The sequence below is a fragment of the Squalius cephalus genome, assembly GCF_949319135.1.
Source record: "Squalius cephalus genome assembly, chromosome: 1".
In the NCBI taxonomy this organism is placed as follows: Eukaryota; Metazoa; Chordata; class Actinopteri; order Cypriniformes; family Leuciscidae; genus Squalius; species Squalius cephalus.
In genome coordinates this window covers 36,040,089-36,061,606 of record NC_137122.1, presented here as the reverse complement: position 1 = coordinate 36,061,606, position 21,518 = coordinate 36,040,089, and the positions used below count along the sequence as shown (strand labels likewise).

Genomic DNA, 21,518 nt, shown 5'->3' with positions numbered 1-21,518 from the left:
CGCTTCTTAGCAAAAGCTTTCCATGAGCCATTGTCTCACATTAGCCCCCAAAGTGCAGGGCAGCCAGACCAGGGCAGAATTCCCCTACTTTAAACAACACGTTTCTATGAGTCATTATATGGGAAAGAGAGAGTGCTGGAGGCATGCCTGGACAGATCGGAGTTCCCCTTTACAGCACACACACACACACTGAGTCACACACTCAATGCTCTCCAAAAGTTTTTTTGTATTTTATTTTTACAAAGTGTCATTTGGGACCCAAAGTCGCACTAAATTTGTCTTTATCTTTTCTGTATCCCATGCTGTTCTTAATGCAGATCTCAATGCCATATTGCAGTTAACACCATGGCCGTAAAGCTTCCATATGTTCAGTTTTAAAGAGACTACCGTACATAAAGTCCCTTGGTGCGGTGTCATTCATACTGCATTGCAGGCCAAGAAAAGCAGTTACTTAGTGATGTTCATCCAAAAAATGAAAATTCTGTCATGATTTACTCAACTTCATGTCGTTCCAATCCCAAATGATTTTCTTTCTTCTGCATGAAACAAATAAAGATATTTCACTTGCAACACTGAGGCTCAAACAACATGCACTCCATGGACTGTAGTAATCTAGTTATAAGATGTGCCTCAGCAGAACAAGGTTTGGAACAACATCAGAGTAAATAATGACAGAATTTTTTTCTGGGGTGGTAAACTATCCCTTTAAAAACCAGAGAGAGAGCAGACTGAAAGAAACTGAATGTGGCCGATCCAAAACAACACTTACTGACTTTTTAAGCAACATGACCAGTGATTCTTTTTTCCTTCGTTACATTCAATAGAGCCTTGCATATGAGAGAATTATCTAACATTGACTCCTCTGTCCTTCTGTTACCAGTTTAACTACACAGGAGGCCTTCAGATTGATTTTCCCCCTCAAGAAACACAGAGTGAAACCTCACTGAAGACAGTTTCTCTCAAAAGAGCTGTGTGAAGATGGCCCGCCAGACATGTGGGAGAACTGTGATCTTTTTATGGCCAGAGGGCAGACATCATGTTGAGAAGAGCAATTAACACGAAGTCAATTGATTTTGCAGTGGGGAGGGATGTGAGTCCCCTTAACAGGGCCCAGTGGGAAAAGCACTCAGTATGGACAACAGAGACTTAAAGGGACAGTTCACCCTGAAATTACAATTCTGTCGTCATTTACTCACCATCATGTCCTTCCAAACTTGTTTTTTTTTCTAAGATGTAAAAAGATGCAAAAAAGTCATAAAGGTTTGGATCAGGGATATAATAAAACTAAAACCATAAAAAAATGTTTGCTAAAAATTCTAAAATAAACATGAACTGAAATAAAATAAATACATAAAAACCTAAATGTTTTATATTGCAGCTAGACGCAAGGCAATATGTCTTACTTTTGTTAAACAATAAATAAATAAAAAGTAAAATAAAAAACTGTCGATACATTTCCCCACCTTGGAATTATAAGGTTCTTTCTGATTTCTGGATGGTTTTGAGATATTGAGCTTCAAAGTTTTTGCATTCCATTCGACTTTGTAGATAGAACTTTTTCTTTTTTTTTTTTTTAAATAAAGAATCCCAAAATGTACACCAACTTTTTTTTTTTTTTTAAACCACATAAAGTTGTCATAGAATAAGAATATGTGAATAACTCCATTTGGACAAAAATGTCAGATAGAATCTTATAATTTCTATACTTTCTAAACTATCATTTCTATCCAAGGTGACGATTTATCAAGTCAGAAACTTATAATATAGAAAAAATCTGACTAAATCTGATCTTGGATGAGTTAGCCTAAACAGATCTGATCAAATAATTAATGTTCCATAACAGGCTTTGAGTGTTAGGTCAAAATGCTCATCTATATATCAGACTATAAAGTCATTCTCAGCTGTGATTTGGAGTCTATGGTCCAAGACGCCCGATCCTAAAAGGAGATCTGAGAAAAGTGTGTAAGTGGGACAGACCCCTGTACTTTGGGTTCCTCACTTACGTCCTCCCTGCTCTTGTGAGAAGGAGGTCATTCACACCTTGCAGTGCTCAATCATGAGGAGCAGCCGCGCCTGGCCCAAATAAAGCACTACATTCCCCTAGCAGAGAGGTAATGTAGCACACACCATGACAGGAGAGTGGAGACTCTAAGGTCTGGTGTGGGAGTGAAACAGCTGTGGGCTACAGCAACATCGACAGGTCATTTAAACCATAGGGTCCATTTTGAAGCTGACTTTAAGCTATTAGCCCTCTATTTACTTCCTTAAAGGGATAGTTCACCAAAAAATGAAGATTCTGTCATTATGTCGTTCCAAACCCGTAAGACTTTCGTTCATCTTCGGAGCACAAATGAAGATAATTTTGATGAAATCTGAGAGCTTTCTGTCCCTCCATTGACAGTCTACACAAATACCACTTTCAAGCCTATAGTTAATAATTTGTAAATAAAGTTGTAAATTATGTTTTTTGCGCAAACAAAGCACTCGCATCGCTTCATAAAATTACTTTTATGATGTCTTTACTACTTTTCTGGGGCTTGAAAGTGGTAGTTGCGTAGACTGTCAATGGAGGGACAGAAAGCTCTCAGATTTCATCAAAAAGATCTTCATTTGTGTTCGGAAGATGAACGAAATTCTAGCAGGGCCACTATCAAATACGATTGACAATTAGCATACAGTTAGGATTGGTGGTATGGTTCTGTTCTGGGCAAGAACTCCCTGTGCATCCATGCAGCCTAGCATGGATAAGAGCAAGGAGAGCAGCAATACCCCCCCTTAGGGTAAACAGAACAGAACCAACAAGAATGTATTGCAGATGTCATTAATTCAAGATTTTAATGTACAACATAATTCGAGATTTTAGTCTGATTCAAAGGGGAATCAGAATGCCAAATCCTGACTGGACGAGAGGAGGAGCTGGGGATGGAGGAGGGTAATTCGTTCCTGAGAAACGCGATAGCTGTTGATAATACTGAAGGAGCTTATATATGTGATAGGCATCGTATTCCTACAGGTAGACGTGTATCAGCTGAGAGTCAGCTGATGTGAGCTTGACTAACTTGACCTGCCAGAACTGACGCTACGCTTGATTTTTCATTATTGGGTGAACTAACCCTTTAAAGCATGTTCCTGGTCTCATTATGAGCATTTCACCATTGCATGTTCTTGCAAAGAAAAAATATTTTACAATTTTCTTTTACCCAGAAAAGGGACTCTTTGTTTTATTAAGGATTGTAAAATAATTTTTTCAAATCTTGAATCATTTTAAATCTTGAATAAATAATAAATAATTTCCACACAAGCTAATGTTGAATAACAGGCAAATAGCTATTTTTTCAAACTTCGCTTGGTTTGGATCCATTTTGGTACGAAAGATCCAAACAATTCTTTACGGATATGGATAAAAACCTACTAGTATTTTTTTTTTTTTTTTTCTGGTTGAATATTCAACTCAGTCATAGATAGATAGATAAGATAGAAAATGACAAGAAATGCTGTTTCCCCCATTCATAGCGACAACAAATCTAGTTCTAGTGAGGCAATCATCTCATATAAGGACCTATTTCTAAATATATCCCTTTAAAAACCCCAAAACCTGAGACAAAGAGGCGTTTCGTGAATTCAGGAGAGGGTCTGGGAGACTTTTTGTTTAGACAGCTGTGATAAAACACATGTAAGTCATTCTTGAAGAGCACATTCTTGGTGGATGTGTCTAATGAGAATTGTGCGGGAGGTGACTGGCTTATCAGAGCCTCAGCAATGTGAAGAATGAGGACGTTGCTTGAATACACTTTTTGCCAGGAAAGTGTAGTTATCATGAGACTTGTACACACATATACGTGACATTGTCATGTGACTATTATCGGTTCAAATTAAAGGCCCATGATAGGACTGTGGCATGAAAATATGTACATAAAGCTGTTGAAAAACAGCATGGGCAAGAAAGAAAGAAAATTAAAAGACAAATAGCTGGAGATAATAATTTTTGCTTGTTGATTAGTTGTATTGTTGTGAATATTTCTCAGTTTAAGTCATGAAACAGAAAAAGCATCTCAGTTCATTGGTTTCACTTTATTAGTAGGTTAAAACTTTTACAAAACTCCATAACACCCCCTGGTGGCTTGTTCAAGAGAAAGTTGAAGAATGCTTGTGGAAATTAAGTTCACAAAAACGCAACATACTGTAAATTGCAAATAACTTTATGTCATAACACAGATCTTAGTCCTCCAATCAATAATATTTTGGTTACATTTCTTGAAATCTCCAATTGAAAACGCCTGCATTATGAAGCTGTAAGATCCGCAGATGAGAACAGCCAGTGTGTAACTTAACCATTTCAACTGAACTACATATTCACTCATTTTAGGAATGTTGCATTTAAATCATATCAGTGGCATTTCTGCAAAAAAAAACAAAAAAACATGGTATCGTGGTCAGTTGGAAATCAATTTTTTTTCTACCCATCTAAACCCCACAACACGTGTTGAGGTACTACAAACTATTATTGACTATATGGTAAAATATATAGTAAAAGATCACATAGGCAAAATAAGTGACACTTGAAGATGATGGGGGGGGGGGGGGGGGATCACTTTAAAGAGGTGACACAAATCCATCCTGTTCTCAGATGGTGTCATCAATTACTGTTTCTCATCTCGATGTCTAATGCTGTTATCACTTGCTATATATTGCAATGTTTGTCCACTAGATGAAGACAAAGTTACATTTTGTTCTAGCTAAGAAGGCAAAGTAATATTTCCAGATTAAAACTGATCTGTTCATGCATTAAAGACTGACGGAGAAGACAAAAAATTCAGAACTCTTTTCATTTCAAGTCATGCCAAAACAAGTCATTTATTGTACATTTCAAATTCGTCATAAGTCTTGAGGCCTTTAAACTATTATTTAATTTTCTGAAAGCTTTTTTTCATTTGTCCTTTCCTACTTGTGTAAATATATATGAGTAATAGTAAATCGAGTTATATACCCACACACTGGACAAAAGAAAGGTCTATCTTTTCTATAACAACAAAAAAGGCGTAAACACCAAAAAGGTTGCGTAAACCATGACCCACAGAAAAATGTCAAACTGTGTTACGTCTAACCTGTAACAGTGGACACGGACACAGCACGACTCTTCAAAATGTGCAAAAATGACATTGTTGCTGGGAATGGGTCAGGGTTTGGTCATTCAAGTGTTCTATGAAACATTATGGTTTTAATATGGGTGTTTCTTCAGAAGAAATCAAATTTCCTTTCTTTATCTTGATAATGAAGAACGAGTTTTGTCTGTGTGACATCAGTAAGGTGTGACGTAAGGATATAAGTAAGGTGAGATGTCACTTCTTTTCAACAGTTGCAAATGATTTATACATTACTTGGTCGCACATCTAACTTGCCATTTTGTCATAAAACTGTATAAAAGACAGCCTTTCTTTTATTCATTAAGGTTAATGAGTGGCACATCAATACAAATATTAACTATTCTCTGTACAACATTTACAATGAGTGAAAAAATGCTACAGAACAAGTAGAACAGAAAGATATCAAAGCTCCTCTATAACTGATCAGATTAATAGTTATTGAAACAACCGAAACATTAATTGTTACATTCCAAATAAAGGGCACAAACAAAAAGAGATTAAGACCATGCAAAGAAACAGATTCAGTACAATTTGTGCAACAAAGCAAAACTAGTTTGTGACAATCGAGCATGTAGCAGTATTGGCTCCTTTAAAATACAGTGATTCACATAGCATTTGACTAGCTAAATCTGTAAAATGGGAATATGGGAATACAGAATACTGTGAGTGGCATGGTGATCCATTCATGGGATGTACGGTTCAAGCACTTTTATCACATGTGCAGCTTCACTCATGTACATGATCAGTATATTACTGTCATGTGATCAAGACAAAACAGTAACATAATGGGGTCAGTAAGATTTCTTTTTATGTTTTTGAAAGAAGACTGTTATGCTCACCATTTCTTTGATCAAAAATACAATAAAAACAGTAATATTATGAAATAATATAGTTTTCAGTTTTAAGAGATTTTTAAAAGTAATTTATTCTTCTGCATCAGTCTTCAGTGTCACATGATCCTTCAGAAATCATTCTAATGTGCTGATTTGATGCTCAAGAAACATTTCTCATTATCAATGTCGTGCTGCTTTGCAGTATTGTTTGATGAAAGGTCAAAAGAACAGCATTTGTATATAAAAAGGAAATCTTTTGTAACATTATAAATGTCTTAACTGTCACTTTTGATCAATTTAATGCATCTAGATTTAGATTTAGTTCCATTAAAAAAAAAATTACTGATCCCCAACTTTTGAACAGTAGTGTATATATATTTGATTTTGCATATATTTTATATTTAGACCATAAATTGTTCTAATAGAGACATTTACCATGATATTAATGTTTTAACTACACTGTATTATGGCCGTAATTTTTTTGTTTTCTTGGCAAAACTATACCATTTTATTATATCATAATCATTTACTTCTCACTCATTATGTTCTATATCCACCTCTTCCTTGAAACTTCAATGGACCATCATTTAATTCAAACAGACTTCTAAGAAAAATAAACCTTTCTTTTTCACATTTTCTATAGATTTTTCTTTCTACACGTATATACTATATTGTACAACTGTGTCATCAGTACTTCTACCGTTCACTTGTGCTTCTCTACTACAGTCAAAGGATGGTCAGCACAGTCCCGTTACAAGCTGTATGATTATTTCAGAACTGAAAGCATCAGCCATTAACAGCAGTGTATTTGATCTTAGAATGGACTGAAATGATTTTATTATTTTCACAGCAGACCACAATGTATGTAGGCAGAGAACATTCAAAGGAAGTTCCCTTTTCTGCAGATTATTGTTATTATACAGTCATGGCTTTCTATTGCTCTGTCCATTGATTCAGCACTGGATTGTTAAAATTCATAGGCAAACAGTACTTTATAGAGAGGGCTGATTAAAATGTTCAAATAATAATAATAATAATAATAATAAACCCCACATGCCATAGGATGCATGTATCGCTCTCCTATATGGTGTGATCATGTGATATTTATCATAATTCTACTTGTTTTGTTCATGTTTAGAATACAACACTGAGTTGTACATACTCAGAGGTAGTGTGTATATATAACTGAGAGTGAAAAGTACACTTCTACTCTATATTCCAGTTTCATCACTTGTTTGTGTCATTTTTACAGCCTAAACTCATAGCATGGAAATGGGAACTGTAACTCGTGTGTGTGAGGCAGAGCACATGAGAGACACGATTTTTTTTTTAAAGCAATTTGCTCTGTATCCTATCGTACATGATGACTTGGTGTAAAGGGGCAAAGGTGCATTTCAAACCCCCGGCCTGAAGGGGGAGCTCTCTACCAAGTTTGAGTCCTCTACCTGCTCTCAGCTCAGATCCCTACTGCTTGATCTCTAAAATGGAGGGGTTGTGGTCGAGGATAGCCAGGATGATCTTGTCCATGTACTGCCTTAAACGGTAGTTGATCTCCTCTTGTTCTTTCAAAGCTTCAACCAGCTGGAAGGATAGAGAGATTGACCAAATTACTATGGCAGTCTTTCATGTAAAGCTGAAGGACATTGTGTAGGTTCCTCTAGATAAAAACATCTGCTAATGTTCTTAGTGTGAATGCAAAGCGTCAATAAATCATATAAACACTTAAAGGGATAGTTCACCCAAAAATGAAAATTAGCCCATGATTTACTCACCCTGAAGCCACTCTAGGTGTACATGACATTCTTCTTTCAGACGAACACAATCAGAGTTATATTAAAAAATGTCCTGGCTCTTTCAATCTTGATGATGAGAGTGAATGGCTAATGGCTGTTTGACTTTTGGAAGTCCATTAAAGCGCTTCTATTCATGATTAAAGTGCTCGAAACGGCTCTGCAGGGGTTAATAAAGGCCTTCAGAAGTGAAGCAATGCGTTCGTGTAAGAAAAATATCCATATTTAAAACTTTATCTTCTGGCAGACGGCTGTACGCATCGATTTACGCCAAAAGAGTAACACTTGAACTTGACGCACAATGTAATGACGGCAATTGACGCCTCTCGTGGTTCAAACAAACAGGGCTGGGCAACCGCGTTCGTCATTACGTTGTACGAATGCATCGCTTCACTTCTGAAGGCCTTTATTAACCCCTGCAGAGCCGTTTCGAGCACTTTTATCATGAATAGATGCGCTTTGATGGACTTCCAAAGACAAACAGCCATTCACTCTCATTATCAAGGACATTTTTTAATATAACTCCGATTGTATTCGTCTGAACAAAGAATGTCATGTACACCTAGGGTGGCTTCAGGGTGAGTAAATCATGGGCTAATTTTCATTTTTGGGTGAACTATTTAACCCTTTAACTATATATTAAGGTACAGAATCATAAAGGGATTTCAGGCAAGATGGGCTTTAAAAAAAAACTGGTGCAACATGACTACAGAAAAGACTTTCCTTTTTGCCAAAAAAAAAAAAAAGAGAACTTCAACTTCCACAATGCACTGGGCTCGATATGACTGTCTGTGAACAGGGATACGAATATGTGGAAGTATGATCTGTAGTTTTCACAAAAGCCTTTAAAACTGTCAAAAATCCGACACATGAAGCACAAATAAACCAGGGCTGTGTCCAAAATCACCCCCTATACCCTTAAATAGGGCACTATTTGAGGGGACAGCCATTTATAGTGGTGCCTGAAACCATAGTGGATATAATCGAGTGTACTCATTTAATCCCATAATGCACCGCAACAACGAGTGTACAACTGATGTGCACTCAACGGCTAGTGAATACCCATAATGCCCTGTTAGAGTCGTGCCGAATGAATTCCCACATCTGACCAGAAGATGTCGCCCAAAACCACTGGTCCGATGTGGCTACACTACAGCATAATCTCATACAGGTATAAATTCCTTTTTAACTGATTATTCAATTGTTTAATTAAGGTTTACATGCTAGTTTCCATGACAATGAGTTCCATGAGTTCAAGATAAATATTTTCAATATTACTGGAGCTGCCAGTTTGCTAAGCTTCAAATAATGATTAAATGGCAAGCTCAAACTATGCAAAAGCGGCAGCCCTTCCGGCGCACTCAGACTCCGAATTTGCTCACTCGTTTTCATTCACTCCTTCAAGGGGACTATATTAGTGGAGTAACATAGGGAATAGTGAATGAGGATATAGGAGGCGATAGTGAACACAGCTCAATAGATCTGGGTGCAGGTCCCTTGTGAAAAAGTTGTATACTGTAGCATCCTTTTAAAAAGAGTACAAGTTTTTATTTGTTACTTAGTGATTACTTAATGAGATTTCATTAACATAAATGATTATGTGTGAAATGCTAAATGAATGTAATTTTTTGGACACTTGCATATGAGCAGTTAAATGAAAATGAATTACAGTTTAAAGTAATTAAATGCAATTCACATATAATACCCACACTGTAACTATAAAAAGCTGGTTGAAAAACAAACGTAATTGCATAAAATAAACATTTTTGAGAATGGGACTAATATCCTATCAGTCATTTCTAGTTTGTGAGGTTCTGTATTCTGTGCTTCTCACCTCATCTCTGGAGGCGTTGTCTATCTCCGCTGCCAGTGACTGGGCCTTGGTGTGACAAGCAAACAGGTTTTTGGCCTCATATAGGCTGAGGCTGAGAATCTGTCCGTTGAGATCATCGTTCTGGTCTCTGAGTTTATGGTTCTCCTGTTAGAAGTTGAAATACATCAGTGTGCAATTCATACTAAATTCCAGGAGGTACATATGCATACATTATGCCTATGTAATATACAGCAGTGGTTCTCACTAGGGTACCTCAGCACACTTCCAAATTTCAAAATAAGCTAAAACAACTCAAATCAGTTCTTATTTTAATACGTTCTTTCAACAACTGGCATTTCTATTTAAGAACCAGGGTTCCCACAGCCTTGGGAAACCTGCTTACTGTATATGAGGGAATTTTAAAAATGTGATTTTTTTAATTATAAGACTTTATACCAGGAAAAGTCATGTAAATTTCTATAATGAATATGATTTTTTGTTGTTGTTATTTCAGGCTATAACATATTTTGTTGTGCTGAAATTGCTATAAATGTGAATAAAACTAATTAAAAAAAATATTTTCCCTTAATCACAAATGACTGGAAACATGTAAATTCACAGGACATATAAAGTGTGAACCCTGAAATACAATTCAGTTCTTAATCAACTGAAATTATGGAATTTACTTCCTATTGCCACTTTTATTTTCTTTAAATAAATAAATAAATAAATACATTGTCTTGGATATTGTCTCGGACAGTAGCAGGCCTTGGAGTCAAAATGGTTGAGAACCTCTGATGTATAGTATTTATAACAATTCTCATTAAAATCGGACAATTTTCAATGAATACTGACTTAAATTTCTTTATATTGCATAAGCCACTTTTGTGATGTGTTTTTTGGAGCTTGACAGTTGATGTATAGTATACACAGAATCAGTACACTATACTGTGTATCATAAAAACAATCATGCACCTGTTTGAGCAGCAATGATACTGTAAGATAACATATCACAGACAGCACAATAAGCACGGCCATATCTTTCCACTGTACCTGCTTAAGCCGTTTTGCTTCGTGCTCCAGTTCAATCTCTCGAGTCTTGGCATTGTACTCCGACAGCCCAGCAGCGCTACGGCCACGGCCGGGCTTCTCAGTCTCCAGTTTAAAGAGTTGCAGGTGCTCCAGTTCGCGCCGCAGGTCCTCAATCAGCTACATGCACATGTGGATTGTGTGAGAGGTCTGTATATTTAAGTTTATGTATGTGTACAGTTGTAATCTGCAAAAAGACATGCGCTAGGCTACCTCTTGCATGGCCTCTCGCTCCTTCTGAAACTCATGTCTGTTCTGCCAAAGCTTATCCATCATTTTCCTGTACAGATCCATCTCATCCTTCAAACGCAGGCTTGTGTCTTCCAGTTTATCAGTCATACGCTGCTTCTCCTGTGCACAAATATACATACAGTACAATTATATACAACATTCTACCATGAAATTAGTAATTTGGATATAGTAATTATGTCTAATCACTGTGACACTGATATATCTTCTAAACAAAATAATAAATGCAATATAGCTACATCTCAATCCAGTGGATCATTTATACCATTGTTATACCGTATATTGCCGTGTCACCCAGCCCCTAAGTCTGTTCGATGTTAAAAGCATTAAGGCATGACTGTGTGAAACAATCTGCATTGTGAAAAAGGCTATACAAATAAATTTGACTTGACATAGTGAGTAAAAAAATCCATTTAAAGGAATAGTTAACTTGATAATGAAAATTCCAAACAGTTGATGTACCCCATTGACTTTCATAGTATTTTTTTTCCTACTATGGAAGTCAATGGGGTACATCAACTGTCTGGTTACTGACATTCTTCAAAATATCTTCTTTTGTGTTCAGCAGAAGAAAGAAATTCATACAGGTTTGAAACAACTTGAGGGTGAGTAAATGATGACAGAAGTTTAATTTCTAAGTGAACTTGGCGGCCATTTTGGGTCCCATGCAGCTGTTTTCTAGGTAGGCAATAAGCATACAAGTACAACTTGAATGGGGAAAACGAAAACTCTATCAAGATCACATTTTAATGCATTTCAAACCAGCAATAAAATCTGACAACAATTTGATCATAAATGTAGCTTCTTCAGCTAAAAACTGCATTTTTCAGATTCAGTCTAGTCCACAAGAGGACCTTTAATATTTTAGCTATATCAGACAGTGGCCTAGTTTTAAAGCTTTATGGAAAGGCTACAGCATCAAGTCGTGCAGTTGCTCCACAATGTTTCATTCCATCTCAAAGATCAAAGCCTCACAGTCTCTGAGTCTAAATACGGGGCTGCTAATGTCATGCAGTCAGCAGCTTTCACACTCATAACACTGGCAGATGCAAGCAGCACGAAAGAGTGTGCTGTTAACACTGACAAGCTCCAGGGATTTCACTGCCTGCTGAAATGTGTCAAAAGATGCTTCAGTGAGGTCAGAAGCGACAAGTGTGAAAATGGGTGTGTGAACGTGTGTTGCAGAGCAAGAAAGTGCTGTCTTTTAATTGTTAAATTAATCATGTGACACGTAACTTGATGAGCTGATGTACCATGTGGGTCATGTGGTTGTGATGGTGAAGGGAGTTTTAGCTTGAGTTTTGATGCATCTCTGACCTGGTCTAGTTTCTCAGTCTGAGACTTGAGTCTGCACACATTCACTTTCATCTCTGCGTTTTCCTCTTCTAGCTGCTGGACCCTATAGGGAGGAATCATCCATTATAAAGTAGTATGCCATACACTCCCCTGCTGAATAGTGTTTCTGTGATATAAGGTCTTGAAAACCCCACATGCTTCACATATGTGTTTTTGAGAGGTTTCTTATCTGAGACTTCAGGTACCTGTTACTAAGCAGTTCAATGTCAGTGCTCTTGTCTCTCTCCATCTTACTGTAGGCCTCTCTGTGTCTCTTCAGCTCCTCCTCTAGGCATTGCTCTGCACGCGTCTCCTGATCTTTGATCTGCTCCTCCAGCTCATGTACCCTGATGGGTAAACATGTACAAATAAACACATACAGACATTAGAAAACATATACTACATAAGTCTCTTATGCTCACCAAAGCTGGTCAAAAATACAGTAAAAACAGTAACATTGTGAAATATTATTACAATTTAAAATAACTGTTTTCTATTTGACAATATTTTAAAATGTAATTTATTCTTGTGATGTCAATGCTGAATTGTCTGCATTATTATCCAGTCTTCAGTGTCACGTGATCCTTCAAAAATCAGTCTAATATGATGATTTGATGCTCAAGAACTATTTCTTATTATTATCAATGTTGAAAACAGTTGTGCTGCTTAATATTTCAGATTCTTTAATTAATATAGAAAGTTCAAAAGAATTTATTAGAAATAGAAATCTTCTGTAATGTTATAAATCTTTACTGATTTAAATTGACCAATTTAATGCATCCTTGCTGAATAAAAGTATTAATATCTTTAAAAATGGTCTTAATGATCCCACAATTCAAAAATCTGTATGCTCTTTATAACATATTATATATGTATCTAATAGTCAGATCTCCGTCATCTTTACCTGTGAACTAGTTGTGTGTTTTCCTGTTTAAGTTTGGATTTCAGATCTCCGTTAGCCAGGCTGTCGTTCTCAAGCTCTGTTATCTTCTTTTCCAAATAACTCACCTGCAATAGGAATAAAGAAGAGTTTGTGGTTACACTTCATTTTAAGGTGACGTAGTTACATTGTATTTACTCATATAAGTACTGAGTAATATTAATTAACTACATGTACTTATAGAGTTATGGTTAGGGTTTGGTTATATAGGGTTACAAGTACATGTAGTAATGTGTAACTATGTCACCTTAAATTAAAGTGTTACCGAGTTCACATTCACAAGTAAACAGCATTATTATAATGGCCTTCACAAGTACTTCTGAAACATTATTTGATTTTTATCAGTTTATTATTAGGGATGCACGATATATCGGCCACCATATCGGTATCGGCTGATATTTGTTCATTTTTAATGTTATCGTTATCGGCCTGATAGGAACATTAGGCCGATATATTAAAGCCGATAAATAATGTATTATTTCCTTCAGCTGAAACACTTTAGATGCAACATGATGGTTTTGAATTGCTTGAAATATGATGGAAATCACTTCGGAAAAAGGAAAATATTGCTCAGTGTGTTTGGGACATGGATTTTAATGGTGAGAGTTTTGTTTTTGTAATCAGGCTCTCAAAAATTACATAAAAATGTGGATTTAGATTTATCGGCCAATATATCGGTTATCGGCTTTCAAATCTAAGATTTATCGGTTATCGGTATCGGCCAAAATTTTCATATCGGTGCATCCCTATTTATTATGCATTAAGCAATTCAACAATAAATGTGATCTTCAATTCAACTTCATTATGTTTCCAAGACCTTCTCAGTGATGTCAATATCACAGGAGTCGATGCTGTCTCTGAAGAGGTCCTCTGTGCTGCCCTGACTGCTGCTGAAGTTACTGTGGTGGAAGAGCTGACTGTGAAACACACAGAGAAACAGAGAGTCAGGACATCTTCTCTCTAACCAGTTACCAGGCAATGGGTATGCAGCACTTCATAATGTTATATTCTACAGATCTTGTGAACGTAACAGAGATGAGAGACTTACCGACCAAATGCTGTACTGGTAATTTTCCTGTTTGGGCTGTAAAATCAAAAGATCCCTGGATTAGAGAACAGAGTTTTGCACTGCTACAACCTTTTGCAACTCTTTTACATTTTAGATTCTCCTGACACATTAAACAGCTTCCTAAAATCTACACATTCACTCAATTTTTCATCATATACAAACTGTAAATGATATAATATCATGCAGAAAATACAATTTAATGGGTATAGATGCTGAAAGATGAAATCAGAAAAAAAACATATTTATGACAGATAGACAGATATAGACAGACAGACAGATGGATGATGGATGGATTGATTCTCAGTGCTTCCCATCAATCTTGCAGTCCACTGCAATGTTTCGTTTATTCGATTCTGGTTATCAGTTTTGTTTAGAGCCTAATTACGGATTCACTATCGCCCCAAGTGGCCAAGATCAGGTACTGAAGTCAGTTTGTCCTAGGTAATGAGATTACACTGATAATCAGACGGCTCTGGAGGACCTCAGTAAAAATAGAACACCTGCACTCTAATTATAAACCTCTGACTGTGTTTATGTAACTGTGTGACCCACGTCATTCTTTAAACCCCTTCTCTCGTTACATCACACAGGTCTGAACTCTGAAATACAAGTCAGCTCTCTCCTGTCCTCAAACCCAACCCAGACATCACAGCACTGACAAAACACGTATAACTACCACAACAATGATAGACCCAGACAATCTGCGAACCAACAAAATACACTCAAGCATTCACACACATGCCCTCAAAAGTGCAGTTGCACATAGTTTTTCATGACCTGTCTTGACATATTTGATACAAAAAAAAGAACAAAACAGAAATTAGCAATGAAAAAAAAAAAAAATCTGATGGCTTTTACACTAAACAGTCATCCAACAGCAGAAGTCTTCCTAATGTTTTTTTTTTTAAAGCTTTAAAAAAAAAAAAAATCAAAATGTTTGCAGATCATTACAGAGGTGTAGTTCATATCGGTGCCAATCATGTTTTGCATGAATGCATTTTAACTTTGGCAGAGTATGCAGTGGAGGATTTGGACAAAAATGCCAGGGGATTAATAGCCAAAGGCCACAGAATGCCACATGATCCCACTTCCCCATCACACTTATTCACCCAGAGAAAAGGAAATTACACAGCTCTTACTGAACGTCTCTCTTGCACCGTTTCAAACCTAGGCTGTTCCAAAAGGTAGACACTTGATTATGCTGCTTTCGAAAATACTGTTTTATTATCATTTATAATAATAATAATAATAATAATAATAATAATAATAATAATAATAATAATAATAATAATAATAATGAGAAGGCAATCCCAGAATGCACTGCATTAAACTTGGAGAAAAAAAGATTCCTTTGTGGTAGAGAAAGTGATGTATGTAGCTAAATATACTTTTACAGAGCATATGTAAATATTAATCTTAATTTTCATTTATGTTAATCTTTTTAATGCGTATTACAGTGTCATGCTTTTAGCTTAGAAACATGCTAATATCAAACTATAGTGCAACAATTGGCTTCTGGAAGTAAAAATCCCATTCATTTTCTTCAAAGGGAACTATAACTTATAAACCATTAAAGACAAACCTACAAGGCTACAATCAACAGTATATGCTTTTTTTGTTGAAGACAAACAGATTTTTTGTAAATAATCATGTTCATAATCACCCATTTTCACAAGCAAATCGCACCAAAATATACACACACACGTCTGGTTTGCTATCTTTGTGGGGACTCTCCATAGAAGTAATGGCTTTTATACTGTACAAACTGTATATTCTATCCTCTTACACACTAACCCTAGTCAGTGATTAAGTCGTGATTAACCTGGTTGGATTGGTTTATGACTTATAACTCTAAAGTAAGACTTTTTGAAAATCCCTTTGGAAACAATGAATGGGATAAATACTTCCAGAACCAAGGCAGCTGAAAAAGTGGACAGGCACTGTTACACTCTATTTGTGTGCCGTCTATGTGCTCATGAAGTAACGCATGTAGGTCAGGACGGTTAGGATGCTGTCTTAGAAGGCAGCTGTCTATGTAGGAAGTATGCAGTGAGGCAGCTCAGCAGGTTTTGTGATAGAGCGTCTATGTCTGTAGTATAATGTCTCGATGTGTCAGTAGCATATGAGGTGGAATCCTCATAATCCCATGATGCATTAAAGTCTTATTACAGAGGAAAGATTGCAGTGTCGTTCTCCTGAAGTACCAACTATGTTATTTGGTCACATGACAATAAAAGGATTATTTCAGCAGTTTTCATCAAATTCCACCACACACACACACCCACTTAAACACCCCAGGCTTTTCTTGAGGGTTTCAGTTTTCCCACACTGTCTCTGATAACATTCACAAAGATTAGTAAACCTTTTGACTGGAACATTGTTGCTATGGTAACAGCTCCTTTAATGAAACCCGTCTCCCGATAAAGCTTTTGGCAGGGGTGATTAAAGAGACTCATAAAAATATATCTAGCTTTAACTTAGAGTGAACTGAGAGATAAAGAATTGTCTCAGAAGAGCAGTGCAGTTAAGGGCACTAAAAACAGGATTGGACATTTAACCAATGATTAAGGTAGGACAGCATGCTACATTTTAAGCATAAAATGGCCCCAGAAAAAAAACATCATTACAACATAAATATAAGTTTATTATTAGTATACACTGTATCAAGCTCAGTAAAAACAATAAAATACTCAATCAATAATTCAAAAGAAACATCAATAAAAACAGTTCCATGTAATCAGACATTTTTATTTTACCCAATATTTGTTTGTATTTGTATGCTTATAGAGTGCTGCAGGAGTCCTAAAACCAGGAAACAAGTTGGCATTTAGAACTTGAGGTTCCATCGTCCTAAAGTCAATGGGTTTTTTGAAGGGATTTTTGGTTAAACTGTCTGAAGTTAAGTCTGTGGTTAATTCTACAACATAAAATTCATATACTTTTACAGCCTCACACTTTTGCAAACTATTCTAACTCAAACTTGTAGATTTTAGATCAAGTTTGAAAGTGTTTTTTTGTAAGCTTAGTCATGCGGACGTGGTGTAGTAGGGTTATAGCCCAACTTTAGCTTTTTACTTCGACTTTGTATTTAGGCTTCAGAATTCAGAAAAGTTGTGTTAATTTTTTTGTTTTAATTTCATAAAGTTTTGTTGGTCACAGAGCTTATTTCCTGCAATAATCCAAAAGTCAATGGCAAAATCCTTGTATACTCTAGTAGAGTGCGGTGCCATTAGCTTAGCAATATGCTAACTTCAAACTCGGTCTCCTCTTACCTGTTAGCTTTGAGGTTTTTGAGTCTGGCCTCCAGGTCATTGAGCAGGTTGACTTTCTTGCAGCACTGAGAGCAGTAAACATCCAGAAGCTCACTGTTGTACAGGTGTCTGATCTTCTGAGGGGTCTGGCCAGCACTGTAAACACCAAGTGATCATCAATACTGGCAGTAGGAGCATTCAGATTGTTCTTGCTCACAATATTTAATAATATATTATGAGACATTTCAAATTTTGCTTAGTTATAAGAACGTCTAATGAGCTGTTATTGAGTTCATGACAGGATAATTATCACACAGCTGAAGATTTAAGAGCTGAAGATTTAATAGTACCACTGTAAGGCAAAACTGTTTCATAAATTTGTATGTTTGACAATGAGATAATTAATAGCTGTCAAAAATTCCCAGCAACATTCATCCGAGAAATCGTATTTTAGTCAGAATTATAAATAAATTCTCCACAATGATAACATTCTCATGGAGTAAATCTCATGAAAATAAAAATTAAAAATGAAAAGAAATCCTGTTTTGCTTAAAGGAAAATTTTGCTTATTTTTTAATCATTAAGATTTTGAATTGGTACATTATTTTACACATATTTAACTTATCAATACCATAATAATGCATTGAGACTTTAATGCTTTACGTTTTTTCTTTTAAAACTGTGTTGCAGAATTTTGAGAAATGAGAATGTAATTTATCTGCATTTTGGTAATTATAATTTGGATAAGGACCTGCGAAGGATCTTATAAAATATAATTAATAAAATATAAAAAAATAATAATTGGCTTTAAATAAATAAAAATATATTTTATATACAGTATGTGTGTGTGTGTGTGTGTGTGTGTGTGTGTGTGTGTGTGTGTGTGTGTGTGTGTGTGTGTGTGTCAAATTAATATATAAATAATTTCTTCTTCTTTCTTTTAGTTTTGGCCTGGACATGTTCTTGTCTGGTTTCATGCTATTTACCCATATTCATCCATGCAATCAAATGACAGAGATCACACATATAACACAGTGTGTCAGTATTTTATGTGAGAGGTGTGTACTTGTGAGCTAGTTAACCTGGAGGGCAGAGAGGAGCCCAGGTCAGAGAAACCATTAGTACGTGTGTCATCATCGGGGATGGGGCTGCTGGGAGTGAAGTCCACATCCTCTCCCTCTCCATAGTCCTCAAACTGCTCCTCCACTGAGATTACTGAAGCCGCTGCTGACGAGACCATCTGACCACAGCTAAACCAGAGAAAGAGTATCATTTCATTTCAGAATAATTTCATTATTATTTAAAAAAAAAAATCATTTTATCAAATGTGATTATTTTCAATTGAATTAAACATTAAATAATATTTTAACTAAACAATTAATTCTGGAATCATAAGCTCAAATAACACTAAAAAAGACCCAAAACATAATTATCCATGATGCTTACTTGTTTCTACGTAGAAAGAGTCCACCCAGTCCTTCCTCTTTATCCTCATGACGTCCTCCTTCAGAAGATTCAGATCCTGCCCCGCTGTCCATGTCTGACTCCTGCGCATCCCGTCCACCCATTACTTCCTCATCCGAATACAGCTGGCACTCTGGGTACGGCCGCGTGCATACGATGATCGGGGGTCCCAGACTCCCCTCCCCGTGCTGCAAACAGATATCATAGAAAACCTTTTCAATAAAGTCATATTGCTCAAAAATCAAATGCAAATACGACATAGAGAAATTGCTCAAAACTAGACCGGATTACTGTGACTCACTATGTGGTCTCTTCACACACAGGTCTTAATAAAGTGACATGAGAACTTAAGAAGACTTAAGAACTTTATAAGTCCTCTGGCCGAGGAACACAAAAGATGATGGGTCAAAGGTTATGGAAACTTTGCTCATTAACCCCAGAAGACACAGAAGACACTAAGACAGGACAAAGGTCATCATGGTGAATGGGTGTGAAACATTTCAGTTGACTAATGAATGGTGAGTCTAACAAAAGAGAAGGATGAACATTTAGATTGTATAGCAGAGACAGAAATTGTGCACTCGTAAAGAAATAAGATATATTCTCCATTTGATGTAGCATTTTTTTTTTCATACATGCTCTCCAACAACAAGTGCAGCTCTAAAATTTTAACTTGCTTATTAAAATTCATGTCACATCTCAATGGCAAAAGGACAATGTGAATCAGCTGATGCTGTCCAGTGGCTCATTGTTATTTGCACAGAAAGAGCAGAATAATTATCACACTATGAGAGATCGTTAAGTCTTTAGAGTCTTTATATATGTTTGCATACATATATCAACATTTTTGGTTATGCTCTATTTTAAGCTGACTTATTGTACTCATTTAAGTACTGAGTAATATTAATTAACTACATGTACTTATTATAGAGTTACGGTTAGGGTTTGGTTTAGGGTTAGTTACTTGTAATTATGCAGAATTTACTGTTATTATATGGCAAGTGCATGTAGTAAAGTGTACATCACCTTAAAATAAAGTGTTACCAAAATGTTCTCTCTGTCTAATATAAAAGTATATTTATATTTGCAACTAGGAGATACTGTCGATGTCTTGGGAGATACTGTATTATTAAAACAGAATTATCGCTGGTCATTAAGCCTTTACTGCATTCTGGGGAACTACAATACACACTAAAATGACTTCACATCCCTCACAGATGATCATATGCTGTTCATTTATTCATACCGTAATTCATCCAATAGAATAAAACTTTCCACTACTTTGAAGGTGACATAAACATTCACTAATTCCAGAAATAAATAGCCATAAATTGCTAATGGCATACAGTGGCTCTAAATTTATTTGAACGCTTAGAAGTCACATTTTAAAGTTTCTTTGCCCATAGAAAAATAGCACTCATTTTTAAAATGACTTAACCATCTGTTCCTGAGGTCATTTTAATGGACGTATGAAGTCAGGTTGTCTTTTATCACATTAACTACAAATACTTTTATCCCTATATTGAACAGTATATCTATACTTACTGAAAATTAATAAAACAAATACAGAATTGAATAGTAAGTGCTATAAAATGCTAGAACATACGGAGAAGGGGGTGCTAGAAATGTGGTCCTAGGACTGCAGCCTCCAGTATTGCAGGAGTACCTACTCCACTTGATTAGTACTGCTTGATTAACACAGGAATGTGGTAGTCAGCTGCTCTCCTCTCCTATGACCCTCCCTCTTTCTCTATACTAAACCTGTACCCTCTTTTTCCCTTTTCTTTATTTTAGAAAATACATTTTCTTTAAATCGTTATACTCTTTTTCTTTCCTCTATAATATACAATACATTTTTCTCCTATCGCAAACACCTTTCAATCTTTTTCGAAAAGCATTTCATTCTTATCAAAGTCTATGCAGTGTATATATGAATATACATTCACACCTCAGCGAGCCCGTTACCTTCCTTTGTAGGTCACACACACGATACTCGCTCACCCCTCCCACTCATGCCCACATGGCAGACCTAACAAATAAGACCTATGCACAACAACAAAATTATTCTTAAAAAAAGATACGCGTCTTATAATTGTCTAATAATTTAGTTCTCATGTAAATGCATCTTGTTTTAAGGATGTTTAGATATTTTTAAAGGAAAATTGGACAAAAATTCTGATTAAGAAAATCTGCAACATAGAACCACTGCTGTGAGCAGAGACGGGTCGTCCCAAACTGCAGGATAACTAGATATCCAGTAACCCCTGCTTTAGTCTAGTCTTGTGCATTTATTAAAATGCCTTTCGTGAAAAATAAAATGCTTCTAGTTTGCAGTCTGATCTGAGATTATGCCTACGGCAAGGAAATGTAACGTCCGGCCACAGATTAAACATCTCAGGCCTAGTCACAAATGTGAGCAAAACTTTGATTCTTCCCACATGGCTGCATCTTTGGAGATAACAGAAGAGGAGCAGATTACTGATGACTGATATCTGCATAGTCTTAATGTGAAGCTTTGACAGCATAATAGAAGTTCTCCTA

General features: G+C 36.1%; 1 protein-coding gene across 2 annotated transcripts in view; it reads right to left on the bottom strand.

The window, feature by feature from the left end:
- Window positions 1-6,228: 6,228 nt before the first annotated feature.
- The window catches only part of rab11fip4a (RAB11 family interacting protein 4 (class II) a), a 45,717-nt gene continuing 30,427 nt past the window's right edge, over window positions 6,229-21,518 (bottom strand). For both annotated transcript variants that reach the window (XM_079883069.1, XM_079883070.1), the window contains 12 exons: window positions 18,960-19,165; window positions 18,596-18,763; window positions 17,535-17,669; window positions 14,242-14,277; window positions 14,011-14,110; window positions 13,158-13,261; window positions 12,460-12,600; window positions 12,236-12,317; window positions 10,883-11,020; window positions 10,634-10,789; window positions 9,602-9,745; window positions 6,229-7,558 (listed from right to left, as the gene is read on the bottom strand). In XM_079883069.1, the coding sequence (XP_079739195.1) occupies window positions 7,442-7,558; window positions 9,602-9,745; window positions 10,634-10,789; window positions 10,883-11,020; window positions 12,236-12,317; window positions 12,460-12,600; window positions 13,158-13,261; window positions 14,011-14,110; window positions 14,242-14,277; window positions 17,535-17,669; window positions 18,596-18,763; window positions 18,960-19,165 (1,527 nt within the window). In that variant the 3' untranslated portion in view covers window positions 6,229-7,441. The remainder of the gene's footprint in view (window positions 7,559-9,601; window positions 9,746-10,633; window positions 10,790-10,882; window positions 11,021-12,235; window positions 12,318-12,459; window positions 12,601-13,157; window positions 13,262-14,010; window positions 14,111-14,241; window positions 14,278-17,534; window positions 17,670-18,595; window positions 18,764-18,959; window positions 19,166-21,518) is intronic.